Source organism: Crinia signifera, chromosome 12 (assembly GCF_055691185.1).
Source record: "Crinia signifera chromosome 12, ASM5569118v1, whole genome shotgun sequence".
Taxonomy (NCBI): domain Eukaryota; kingdom Metazoa; phylum Chordata; class Amphibia; order Anura; family Myobatrachidae; genus Crinia; species Crinia signifera.
In genome coordinates, this window is record NC_139228.1 from 57,349,293 (window position 1) to 57,362,117 (window position 12,825).

Consider the following 12,825-nt stretch of genomic DNA (forward strand, 5'->3'; position numbering starts at 1 on the left):
GGCCATGGGTCAGGAGGATGGAAAATGTGAAGAAAAGAGTAGATATGTGTGGACTGTACAGTGAGGATGTGATTAGATAGGAATGGTATATAAAGGTTAAGTTGCTGGTTCTGGAATTTGATAAGCTTGCCTGAAGAGATGAGTTTTCAGGGAACGCTTATAGGTTTGGAGACTGGAGGAGATTCTTATTGAGCTTGGGAGGGCATTCCACAGAGTGGGTGCAGCCCAAAGAAAGTCCTGCAATTGGGAAGGGGAGCGAGTAATGTGTGGATGAGAGACGCAGATCTTGTGAGGAGTGTAGAGGTCAGGTTGGAAGATATTTTGAGATAAGAGAAGAGATGTATGTTGGTGTGGTTTGGTTAATGGCTTTGTGTGCAAGTAAAATGATTTTGTATTGAATACGGTAGATTACAGGTAACCAATGAAGTGACTGGCAGAGTAGCTTTGCAGACGATGAACATCTGGCTAGGAAGATTAGCCTCGCAGCTGCATTCATGATGGACTGTAGTGGTGAGAGTCTGTATTGGGGAAGGCCAATAAGGAGACTATTGCAATAATCAATGCGTGAGATGATGAGAGCATAGATAGAGTGTTTGCAGTGTCTTGTGTAAGGTAAGGGGCGAATTTTGAATATGAATTTTAGCTGTATGTCAGTGCATTTTTTTTTTTTGTCCTGCATGGTCACAGAAAAATTACACCGCATGGTATTCTATTCTCCCTATGCACCCTAGTGGATTGTAGGGCATGAAATACCGCCTGTCGGCACATGTCGTTTAAAAGAAGACCCTATGTAGACCTTTTGACTGTCAACCTTCCCAATGGCGAACTAATGCTTGTGTTGACCTTTTGACCCTAGGCATGTCGCTCTTTCTCGGGTGCCTGTCGACCTTCAGCGGTTGACCCAATGTATGTGGACCTATCGACCGTGTACCCTTTGTACAGGCTCCTGTGCTGCTACATTTGGTTAATATGTAGTTATATGTTATGTAATGAGGCTTCAGAGCTCCCAGTAAAATGCACCACATAAGTGAAAAGCTCCTCGTTCATGTCAGTGTAAGTACAAAGTCCGGCTGTAACCTGCATCAGCTCTGTCTATAACGGTTTAATAGGTGACTGAGCAACTTTCCCTCCTTATGGGGGGTGTGCTATATTTCCCCGACAGTCGGGATTCCGACAGTCATTACTCAGACGTTGGAATCCCGACTGCACTGCAGGCATGGTGGCGAGCTGAGCTCGCCACCTATTTTATTCTCCCTTTATGGGGGCCGTGGACCCCCGTGAGGGAGCAATCGGGATTCCGACGTCGGAGGAATGACTGTCGGAATCCCGACTGTCGGGGATGGTTTTTCACTTTTCTGGCCCCTCTTTGCCCTGGGGACATTTATACTGTTCTTATTAAATGACTGCCCTAAAATGGGCAATAATTATGTTGAAAAATCTGTTACGCTGGGCACACACCATCCAATTTTCATGAACGATATATACGATACCGATATTAACAATATGATTGTGCTTATCCGTTCAGTGTATACCCACTATGTCGATAACGTTGTGCACTCCCGTGGATCGGTAGCAGTAACCCTGATCTTCTGATCGTGCAGTCCAAACTGACGATATAGTCAGTGGCTGCATGTCCGGCGGGGATCCCGATGACATCACTGAACGATAGCGTTCCCTGTTTACCCGCGGGTCATTCATTTTCAAGGCACTGCACCTGAGTCCGTTCTTTCAATATGGGAATATTTCATTGACACCCTTTCCTCTGAAATTAAATCCCAGATTATGAAATGTTTCCTATGCACATTGTGTTATGAAACCAGAGTCTCACTGATTAGTTCATCGGCTGTTGTTACCTAACACCACACATGGCCTAATACGTCCGGACATCCCCTCCTCACTCCTCACCATTTGGCCTCTGTTTGGATATTACTCATTACAACCTTGTTCTTAAAATGCAACCTACAGTTTCAGACCAGAATTATATATTTTGTTCAATCTCTGTATCGTCAGCGATCTTGTCAGATCTGTACTTTGCCTTCATATTTACAAAGGTCTATTTTCTTTTCCGTTATCTGTAATCGTTACTATTAAATGTACTAAAAACTGTTTTTGAAAAAAATAATTAAATCGGAATAATTTTTTTTTTGCTTTCAGGTTTCCGGCGTTATTTGGAGGCAGAAAGGAATTTCATGTCTCTTTTGGAATATGGGATGTGACTAGCGCGCTGGACGCAGTGCTGTATCATGGCCGGTGAGTCACAGGATGAGCGCTCTCAGTCTTTTGGAACTGTTCTCACTGGTTCGTCCCATTACACAGGTTGGGGTGCAGAACAGAAAGACGGCAATGTACTATAATATACTGTAATAGTGGTCATACAAAACCTGTGCAGTTCCCCTGCCTGGGGTGGCATTCACTGCTGTGGTGCTTCTAGCACAGTTTGGTCTGTATCTCTCTGCTGAAATACAGATCATGCTGTGCTAGAACACCACAGCAGAGTGTGACACCCTAGGCAGGACCAAGGAAACTCACTGATTTTGAAAGGTGCAGGGTGATCACCGTCTCCCTCCCTCCCACTCTCTCTCCTTTCCCTTCTTCCCCTGCTCTCTCTGTACTAGAGGTAAAGAAACAATAAAGGGCCTTATTCAAGTTTGATCACAAGGGCCAGAATTTGGCCCTGTCCTGATGGTGGGGGGCCTGTTCATGCGCTTATTTTTGCATGTGCGGACCCCCTGTGCAAATGCATTTGGCAAGTATATGGCTCACTGAGACGTTGGGAAGGGGAGGGTAACATGGGAATTCCCAGCGTTTTATGGGAAGGATAATAGAGTGCATCTTATAGGAAGTGTTTCCATATAATTTGTGCCATTGGAGAGTAACGTTAGTGATGTGGGGTCTGTCCCTCACGTTGCGGTACTTCAGTCCCCTCCCTCCCATAGAGGTGCGTCTTTCTTTAAAATAAAAAAAATCGTCATGACTGAGCTCTTTATTCATAGACCCTGATGATTCCAGACGGATCCTTACATGATATAATGAGGTATGTGTTTCTTTAAGCTGCACATTGTACTTTAGACTTCATAGATATTTGTGCTAATGCTTACAAATCATTGTGTTACATTCTGCACTCAGCTGCCAGTAATACCAGTACAACTGGCAAAATAGTACAATATCATGTAACAAGTCTTGTGGGAGTGTATGAGGACTGATCGCTAAAATAACTCTCGGGATAGAAGCTGTAAGACTCATCTGGATTCTGTAGGTAATTGTTATAGCAAATTGTATACTGTAAAGTCTGACAAGGGTCAAGTATACTGATAGCAGTGTACTGTACAGTCTGACCGGGGATAGGTATACTAGTGATAGAGTAGTATACTGTACTGTCGGACAGGTATAGTGATAGAGAGCAGTTTACTGTACAGTCTGACGGGACAGAATTACTGGAGGTATAATGATAGCGGAATACTGTGCAGTCTGACAGGTGATAGGTATACTGGGGGTACAGTGATAGAGAGCAGTGTACTGTACAGTCTGACAGGGGACAGGTATAGGGATAGAGAGTAGTGCACTGTACAGTCTGACAGGGGAAAGGAATACTGGAGGTATAGTGATAAAGAGCAGTGTACTGTACAGTCTGACGTGTATAGTGAAAGAGAGCAGTATACTGTACAGTCTGACAGGGAAATGGAATACGGGGTGGGTATAGTGATAGAGAGCGGTGTACTGTACAGTCTGACGGGACAGGAATACTGGGGGTATAGTGATAGAGAGCAGTGTACTGTACAGTCTGACAGGTATAGGGATAGAGAGCAGTATACTATACAGTCTGACGGGACAGGAATACTGGGGGTATAGTGATAGAGAGCAGTGTACTGTACAGTCTGAAGTTGACATCATTGTCGCATTTACTGTGTGTGTATATATCATATTTCTCTCTGCAGGGCCTGCCTCTTCCTGACAGCATGAGGTGCGCCGTCGTCGCTACACTATGGTCCACCCTTGTGATTGGCTGCTGCTTGTCAGACATGAGGTCTGTATTACCATCTGCTATGGAAGCACAGACTGCCACCAATAGTACTATCTATGGCATTGTATTCGATGCGGGCAGTACTGGCACCCGAATCCATATCTACATCTTCCAACAGAGAACGACAGGTGGGCGCATTGTGGGGTAGCTGCCTTGTTGAGTTCCCCCTTAGATTAGCCCTCAATAAATATTTGTGAAATCTAGGAGCCAGCTTAAAAGTTTGGAAGCCAGACCATCATCTGTGTCCAAAATATACTGTATGAAAACTTCTATAGACCACCACAGGAGCCCCTTTCAAGGGCCCATTTATTACTGGAACGCATACGCAATGCAATCTGGGTGGGATTTACCACCCAGAATCTTATTACAATTTGCAGTCCTTTCTCCTGCAGGGCCAGGGACTCCTGAAAGAAGGCAGTCCCTGCACCTCTGCTTAGCTGGGTGCCAGGAGAGTCTACACATGTGCTGACCCCCAACCATCCACCCTAACAGCACTGCCCCACCGGCAGTGCGGTCTGTAGCAAATAGGCTACTGTGGGCTACCGCCATCTCAGAATGGCGGTAGCCTCGGACCCACTGTGATGCTGCCCGTTATTGATACATCAGCCAGCATCACATCCCCCATAGAAATCTATGGGGGATGTGGCTGGTGGCGGGGCAGGAGCAATCACAGCTGAGATCGGAGATTCCTGATACATTAGGCTAATATTTTCGGGCGAAACCCCAACAACGGGTGTTTTCAGGGAATTAGCCATTAATATTATGTGATAAATGGGCCCCCTAGACACAAGCAGAGGTGGCCTCCAGGTGATGTGGTTATAGCATTGGGATCAGCCTGTTGGGGTCTGTTCAGAAGAGTGAAGCTTAATACATTAAGGCGTTTCCCATAATGGATTTGTAGTAGAGAGAGAAATGCGGTAGTCTAATGACGGACATATTGGCCTCACCAGTAGTTATGTAGGAGAGACCATTCTATCTGTGCCCTCCCTATCTCCTCACCTTTCCCTCTTCCAGGATCACCTCTAGAGCTGGAAGGAGAAGTCTTTGAGTCCCTGAAGCCGGGACTGTCTGCGTTTGCTGATCAACCGGAGAAGGTGAGCTGGAGGCGCTGCTGTGGGAGCTGTTGGGTGACATATAGCAGACTGAGGGGTAGATGTATGAAGCAGTGATAAGGGAGGGAAAGTGCCTGGTACTTTATCACCGGCCAATCCGCGTCTAACTGTCCCTTTTTTAAACCCAGCCTGTAACTTAACAGTCAGGAGCTGATTGGCCAGTTATAAAGCACCAGGCATTTTATCACTTCTCCTCCCTTATTACTGCTTCATACATGACAAGTTACACAAACACTTACGTGACCGGATACCGATGATTTCCCTCAGGGTGCAGAGACGGTACGCTCATTACTCCTCATGGCGCAGGACTATATTCCTCCCACACACTGGAAGAGAACACCGCTGATACTAAAAGCCACCGCTGGGCTCAGACTGCTCCCGGAACACCAGGCCGAAGCTCTGCTCTATGAGGTGAGGGGATCTCTGACATTAGGTGGGTGGGGTGTGTTCAAACTGAAATAGCAGTGTAGAATAAAGCAGCCAATATTTACCCTGCACAGAAACAAAATAACTCCCCCCAAATCTAAATCTCTCTGCACCTGTTACATCTGCCCCACATGCAGCGCGGTTTTGTCCATGTGAGAGAAAACACGCTTTGCGATCAGGTCTGAATTGAGCCCATTGTAGGGTATGTCTTGTACCCCATGGCTAAGTGTACCATTATGAGTGTTTGCGAAGTGATGTTGCTTCAGGGTCATGGATGGGCCTCTCATTTGTCTTCAGGTGAGGAAAGTCTTCCATTCATCGCCTTTCCTGGTCCCAGAAAACAGTGTCAGCATCATGGATGGGACAGATGAAGGTCGGTGTATTTTATATCATTGTACATATTGTGTGTCGTTAATAACGGACAGTGCAGCTCCTCTCCGTTCCTGCTGCTAACTAGGGACTGCTGACCAATTGCAGAGCAGTAAACACTACCCGTCTACTTTTTCGGTACTTATGTAGTAACTGGGCTGCCGATTTTGAAATCGGGTCCATCGCATCGCATCGCACCCGACCATATCGCATGCGATGCGATGCGATGCGATGGACCCGATTTTTCCATAGGATTCAATGTTAAAATGGACTGAGTCCATTTCAACATGGAATTCAATGGGAAAAGGGGTCCTTTTCATACCCCTACTATCCAAGTGGGCATGGAGTTGGATATAAACCTGTGGCGAGCGTAGCGAGCCACCGAGCCCGAAGCGTGGCGAGCGTAGCGAGCCCCGCGAGGGGACACAGAATACCGTCCCCTCGCGGGGCTCGCTTCGCTCGCCACGCTTCGGGCTCGGTGGCTCGCTACGCTCGCCACAGGTTTATATCCAACTCCATGCCCACTTGGATAGTAGGGGTATGAAAAGGACCCCTTTTTCCCATTGAATTCCATGTTAAAATGGACTCAGTCCATTTTAACATTGAATCCTATGGAAAAATCGGGTCATCGCATCGCATCTGATTGTATGCCTTAACTTAAGGCATACAATCAAAAAAATCGGCAGCCCAGATACTACATAAGTACCACTTTTTCTTTTTTTAAAGCAACTTTATTGATGCGTTTCAATTCACTGACCCAAATTAATTTAACCATTGGAAAAGCTCTGTCCATTATTTATAGCTAAGAAATGGACATTATATTATGCTTGTGAGTCTGTGGCTGCTTCTATAGATTTGTCTCATACTAACACTGATTGTTCTTCGTAGGGATTTTAGCCTGGACCACAGTTAACTTCTTAACAGGTAAGTGTGGCGATGTATTATGTTTGCAGTAGATGATTGGGGATAATCGGTTACCAGCGCACCATACACAGCCTGTGCCCGAGGCCAGTAACACAGTCCCCGCCTGTGCCCGAGGCCAGTAACACAGTCCCCGCCTGTGCCCGAGGCCAGTAACACAGTCCCCGCCTGTGCCCGAGGCCAGTAACACAGTCCCCGCCTGTGCCCGAGGCCAGTAACACAGTCCCCGCCTGTGCCCGAGGCCAGTAACACAGTCCCCGCCTGTGCCCGAGGCCAGTAACACAGTCCCCGCCTGTGTTTAGGTCGCTTACATGGAGATCGCAGTGTGGGGACCCTGGATTTGGGTGGAGGATCCACGCAGATCACCTTTCTGCCAATGTCCAAGGTAAACTGTATGCTGGGCTTATGTCTCCTACTGTACAGCCTGCAGTACTGTTTGCGCTGTCCTTACTCACCGGTTCTGCCTTGTGTCTTCAGGCGACACTGGAACAGACACCACAGGACTTTCTGGCTTCCTTTGAGCTGTTTAACAGCACCTACCGCTTATACACACACAGGTAGGTGAGAGGTCAGGTCAGATGTAAATACATACAGTACATTGGTCTGTCCATACATGATATCTGAAGGACTTGTGTGTACATTACAGTTATCTGGGCCTCGGTCTGAAGGCAGCTCGCCTGGCAGTTCTTGGAGCCTCTGCAGGTAACACACAATTGTATATTCCATACGAAGGTGGGTGAGCAGTACCTTATACTCCCTGATCTCCCTGTATCTACAGTTCCTGCCTATCAGTAACATCTATAGTCTACAGCACGCATGTCCAAACTGTGACCCTCCAGCTGTTGTGAAACTACACATCCCAGCATGCCTTGCCATAGTGTTAGCATTCCCGAACAGCTGGAGGGCCACAAGTTGGACATGCTTGGGATACAGTCTGAGTGCGGCTCGCAGGGAAGGTGCAAGGTACATGGTTAGAAGAGATGCATCAGCATGCTAATGTATTCATGACTGGTGAGCCATAGGGAGCAGGGTTATGGCTGGCTCCCATAGACGAAGGCTGGCTGCCCATGTACTAATGAAGTGACAAGTACACACAGCTCCTGTATCTTACACACTTCTGTCTCAGCCCAACAGACAGAGGTTCTCCGCAGCCACTGCTTTCCCCCGGCTCTGGATGCTGAGTGGACGTTTGCTGGGGTCACCTATAGATACGGAGGATCCGCTGATGGTGAGTGGATAAACATGCGATGATCATATACACATTAGTGTTTGTACCAAGGATTAATAGTGTAATAGAGCGGGTTCCAGATAAAGGGGGTTATTCTGGTTGATTCGCAAGGCTGTGAATTCGCAGCCTTGCAAATACACCAAACCCCACCCGCCGGATGTCCGCTCACCCAAGCCCCCCTTCGCAGAGCGGGTTCGCCCACACAGGCTGCAAATGGATGTTTAGCATAAACATTCATTCGTATGCCGCGGGTAACCCTCAACATCTTTAGATGGTCGCCGACCATTGAAATTTGTGGAAGGTACATGCATATAAAAGTAACTTTCAAGTCACTTCCATATGCGTGCACGCTGGGTCGGATATGGGTGGGCAGCTAACATCCGGTGATGTTAGCTGCCAGCCCCCCGCGTCACCGCCTCATTACCATGAGAATGCCCAGCGTCCCCATATGGTAATGGGGCAGCCCGGCACCCCCGCATCTAGGACGCGTGCACCCGGCGAACCAAAAGTTTGCCATGGGTGCACGCACTCTACGTCTGCACATGCGCAGAAACGCCCCTGCGAAGACGCGCAACATCGGTCGCACGGAGGACCAAATGAATAAGAATAACCCCCTAAGACGGGGTGGCCAAACCTGTCCTCAAGATCTACTAACGGTGCATGTTTTCCAGGCAACCTGTGGATCTATAGTAGGAATGAATGCAGCAGGTTTGAAAATGTGACCGTTCGTATTGACTACAGCTGTGCACCAGCTAGGTGATCTGGAAAACCTGGACTGTTGGTAGATCTCGAGGACCGGTTTGGCCACCCCTGCCCTAAGAGGTCTTGCCCAGCTGTGGCCAACCTGTGTCTCTCCAGTATGCATTGCCACATTTTTTGCATTCTCTAATAGCAAAATTGTGACAATGCATGCTGGAATATGTAGTATCAAAACAGCTGGAGACACAGGTTGGCCACTCCTAGTCCTGATAGTCAGTAGGTCGACATGTTTTAAAAAAATAAAATAAAAATTGTGTGTGTCACCCAAGCACGTGGTCCTTAATGTATCGCGTCCTGTCATGTGGCTTGCTACACTCTCCAGAGGTCCCCTGCTCCACTATTGCTGCACTCGGCACTTTATTGTTCCCAATCGGAGTCCAAAATAATGAAGAAGGCAGGTCGACCTCTTCATGTGTCGACCTTTCAGCCTTGTGTACCTTTTGCTGCCCTGAACAAAAATGTCAGGTACTATTATGGAATCCCCGTGAACTGTAGATTCTGTGTGAGTGCTAATTAGCATGGTCACATGACCCCCGGACAGAATCCTATTGGCTATCTTCGGGCTGCTGTTCTTCATCAGCAGAGATAAGTGGATATTTTGTCCTGTGTACCCTGCCACTGTCAGCACCTTATTTATAGTATAGCACATTTAATAAAGCTTATAAATATAATCATCATGCCATCGGGTAAATGTACTAAGTCTTAGAGAGAGATAAAGTACTAAACAACCAGCTCCTGACACTTTTCAAACACAGCCTGTAACATGACTGGTAGGATTGAATTGGCTGGTAATTTTATCTTTCCCCACTTTATCACTCTCCAAGGTATAGCACATCTACCCCCATGTGTTCTCCTAACACTCTCTGGTCTCCTGCCCAGGTCTCTCTGGATTCAATGCCTGTTACACCGAGGTTTTGCCCATCGTACAGGGAAAACTTCACCAAGTTGATGAGATTCGAGATAGCCAGTTCTATGCCTTTTCCTACTACTATGACCGGGCTGTGGACACCAGTCTGATAGGTGAGCGAGGTACTCTCTGAGGTGGAGGAACCCAGGTGATCATCTTCTGACCTATCTCCTTGCTTCTAGATTACGAGGAGGGCGGAGAGGTGGAAGTCAGAGACTTTGCACGAAAAGCCAAAGAAGGTAACATATGGCTTCTCTGTATTATCATAGATGGGAGCAGCTATTCTGCTCTTATGGGAGACTTATATGTAAAAAAAAAATCCACACCCAAAAAGTATAATAAAAACATCATGAGTGAAGTTCATGGTGGCTTGCTACTGCCACCCTGTCTACAGTTTATTTGTGGGCTATATCACTTGGTTCCTCTGCAGTTACTGCCCATTCCCACTGGCAGTGCTTCACTACCCGGGCACTTACCTACTGTGCACAGCTGTAAGACCAGTTGCTGTGACACGTAAAACTTGTGGAAGCAACAGAACTTTGTGTCAAAAGAGTTAGGAAAAACACAAGGAAAAGAAAGCCATTGTGGTTTGCGAAAGATGTAGCAAGTATTGTGAAAGCAAAAAAGTGGGCCTTCAAGAAATTTAAGCAGACGCAGAATAATGAGGACAAAGGTGTATCTTGTTAGACAGAAGGAGGCTAAGAAGGTAATCAGATGTGCAAAAGCACAGGCTGAAGAGAAAATGGCCCAGCCAGTGGGTAAAGGGGGGGAAAACTTTTTTAGGTATATAAGTAAAAAGGAGAAAAACAAAAAGTGGAATAATAAGACTAAAGACAGGGACTTCACAGGAAGAGGAGCAACAGTACACGAGGACATGCACTGAAACTAGAGGGAGGAAGATCCAGGGGAAATTTGAGGAATAATTACTTCACAGAAAGAGTAGTGGATAAGTGGAATAGCCTCCCATCAGAGGTGGTAGAGGCAAATACAGCAGTACAATTTAAACATGCTTGGGATAGGCATATTGATATCCTTACAAAAAAAATAAGGATCATAGCAGTAGTTCCCAAAGTGGCAGAAATGCCGTGGTCTGGTCTGGGACCAAACTCAGAAAGATTTGGCCTGTGAAAACAATGCCTAAATTCTAGGGTGCTGATATGCAAGAAAGTTTGGGAACCACCAGACTAGTTAGCTGGCAGCAGACTATAGGCGTTGGCCTACGACTTCATAGTTACACACCGGTTGGCAGTCCACCCCTTCCGCACAAGGACTGTGCCAAGTCTCGCTATGGTGTCACTTAGGGGGTGATTTTGATTGTTTTGCTATGGTGTCAGTTAATATTTAATGCATTGTTGGCTAGCACAGGAATAAAATGCATTATCTAATATTGTATGGAGCAGGAACAGTCTGAGCGAGGAATGTGGCAGAAGGGTATGTAATACCCCTTTCAGACATACGGCAAAATCCCCGGATTTTTCACGTGCACAATCCCCGGACTAGCGTAGGTCTGAAAGGCTCTACCCGGGATTTTAGTCCTGGGTCCTGCGCACCTGCAATGGACCCGGAATTTTTAAAAACCCGGGTTTGAACGGGTCTAAAATCCCGGGTAGTATGGCTGAAAGGGGTATAAGTAAATCCAGAACTAGATTGGGACAAATGTCAGCAATGTGTCTTCTCCTGCAGTGTGTGACCACATGGAGAGCTTCTCATCCCACAGCCCATTCCTTTGTATGGATCTCGCCTACATCACAGCTTTACTCAGGGAAGGATTTGGCTTTGAGGAGAGGACAACTCTACAGGTATTGCCGATGCCTGGCGTAGTGATCTTGGGGATGAGGCTTTTTGCCTGTGTTGGTTATTCATGTATAATAACTCTCCTTGTTTTCTCTTCAGTTAACTAAAAAAGTCCAAGATGTGGAGATGAGCTGGTCGCTGGGGGCTGTGTTCAGCCTCCTACAGTCGCTATCCCTCTCAGGGTAACTGGTCCGTCACAGCACAACACACGATCCACCGGGTACATTTTGTGGGTAATCCTCGAAAGGTGGATGTTCTGAAAATTTTTATGATCCTCATATTGTATAAATGTACCAGCACTTTATAGCACAGAACTGGAGAGAACAGCGGCATCACTCGTTATGGGATAATGCCAGATTAAATGTATACAATATAGCACTTTAAGGGTACTTCATCTCCACTTTTATAGAACATCCACAATCCGTCTTTAATTAATAGTTTATTAATTGGAGGATGTTATTGATGCGCTGATTTATACAATCAGAACTTTGTCTCCGGCTTTTTAAAAGGTGTCAGAAGTTCTGCAATTATTTATTAACTATTTAATTTCAAATATTGGACAACAGAATTTGTTCCTTGTCCTAACTGTAATACTCACTCTTGTAATAACCATGTAATTTATGGGTAAGACATGAACGACCGGTTATTACCGCCTCATCGTCTGACCTAACTAGCTGCTATTTGTTGAAGAAATGTAATGAGATTAAACTTAATATATTAAATCAATTATCTGCATATGTTATTATTACTTTTATGTTTTCATCAAGCGTTCTACATACAACAGGGTGGAAAGTGGACTTCTGCCCTGTAATGTCGTATGTCGCTGATGTATAAGACACAAAGGAGCTGATGCAGGATGGAACGTTTGGGCCTGTGTGAGGCTGGATTGCTATACACACACACACACTAACCACAATGTTACATCAAGTTGCAGCTACATCTAGAAGAGAAAAACTCATGTCAACCATAAGCTTATGTTGACCATTTCAAGACATTGTCTATTTTTTATACCATAACTATTAAAGCCTCGCAGTGCAGTGCGAATGGGTAAGTCAGCCCAATGCATAGGAAGAGTTGGTGTTAGGAGGGTCTCATCTCCAACGGGTATGGATCATTGGGTTACCAGCAAGTAGATCGACAATCATTAGGTCAACATGACTGAAAGTCGACATGGGTTAGGTCAACAGTGCAAAGGTCGACTTTTTCCACCCGAATGTCGACAGTCAACATAAACACTAAAACGTAGCACCGTGTCCCCTGGCACGGTGCCTTGCTACACTGTGCACAC

General features: G+C 46.2%; 1 protein-coding gene across 8 annotated transcripts in view; it reads left to right on the plus strand.

Moving 5' to 3' along the window:
- Positions 1–12,263, plus strand: part of ENTPD5 (ectonucleoside triphosphate diphosphohydrolase 5 (inactive)) — a 13,921-nt gene extending 1,658 nt beyond the window's left edge. Inside the window, exons 2-16 of one of the 8 annotated variants that reach the window (XM_083167100.1) lie at positions 2,155–2,250; positions 2,994–3,034; positions 3,936–4,149; positions 5,036–5,115; positions 5,401–5,544; positions 5,857–5,932; positions 6,817–6,852; positions 7,152–7,234; positions 7,327–7,406; positions 7,496–7,551; positions 7,976–8,077; positions 9,716–9,856; positions 9,926–9,982; positions 11,427–11,542; positions 11,637–12,263. In XM_083167100.1, the coding sequence (XP_083023226.1) occupies positions 3,957–4,149; positions 5,036–5,115; positions 5,401–5,544; positions 5,857–5,932; positions 6,817–6,852; positions 7,152–7,234; positions 7,327–7,406; positions 7,496–7,551; positions 7,976–8,077; positions 9,716–9,856; positions 9,926–9,982; positions 11,427–11,542; positions 11,637–11,723 (1,251 nt within the window). In that variant the 5' untranslated portion in view covers positions 2,155–2,250; positions 2,994–3,034; positions 3,936–3,956 and the 3' untranslated portion in view covers positions 11,724–12,263. Of the gene's footprint in view, positions 1–2,154; positions 2,251–2,993; positions 3,035–3,064; positions 3,257–3,935; positions 4,150–5,035; positions 5,116–5,400; positions 5,545–5,856; positions 5,933–6,816; positions 6,853–7,151; positions 7,235–7,326; positions 7,407–7,495; positions 7,552–7,975; positions 8,078–9,715; positions 9,857–9,925; positions 9,983–11,426; positions 11,543–11,636 lie in introns of those variants that run through there. The other 7 variants (XM_083167103.1, XM_083167098.1, XM_083167102.1 and 4 more) reach the window with 7 other exon arrangements.
- The last annotated feature ends 562 nt before the right edge of the window (positions 12,264–12,825 follow it).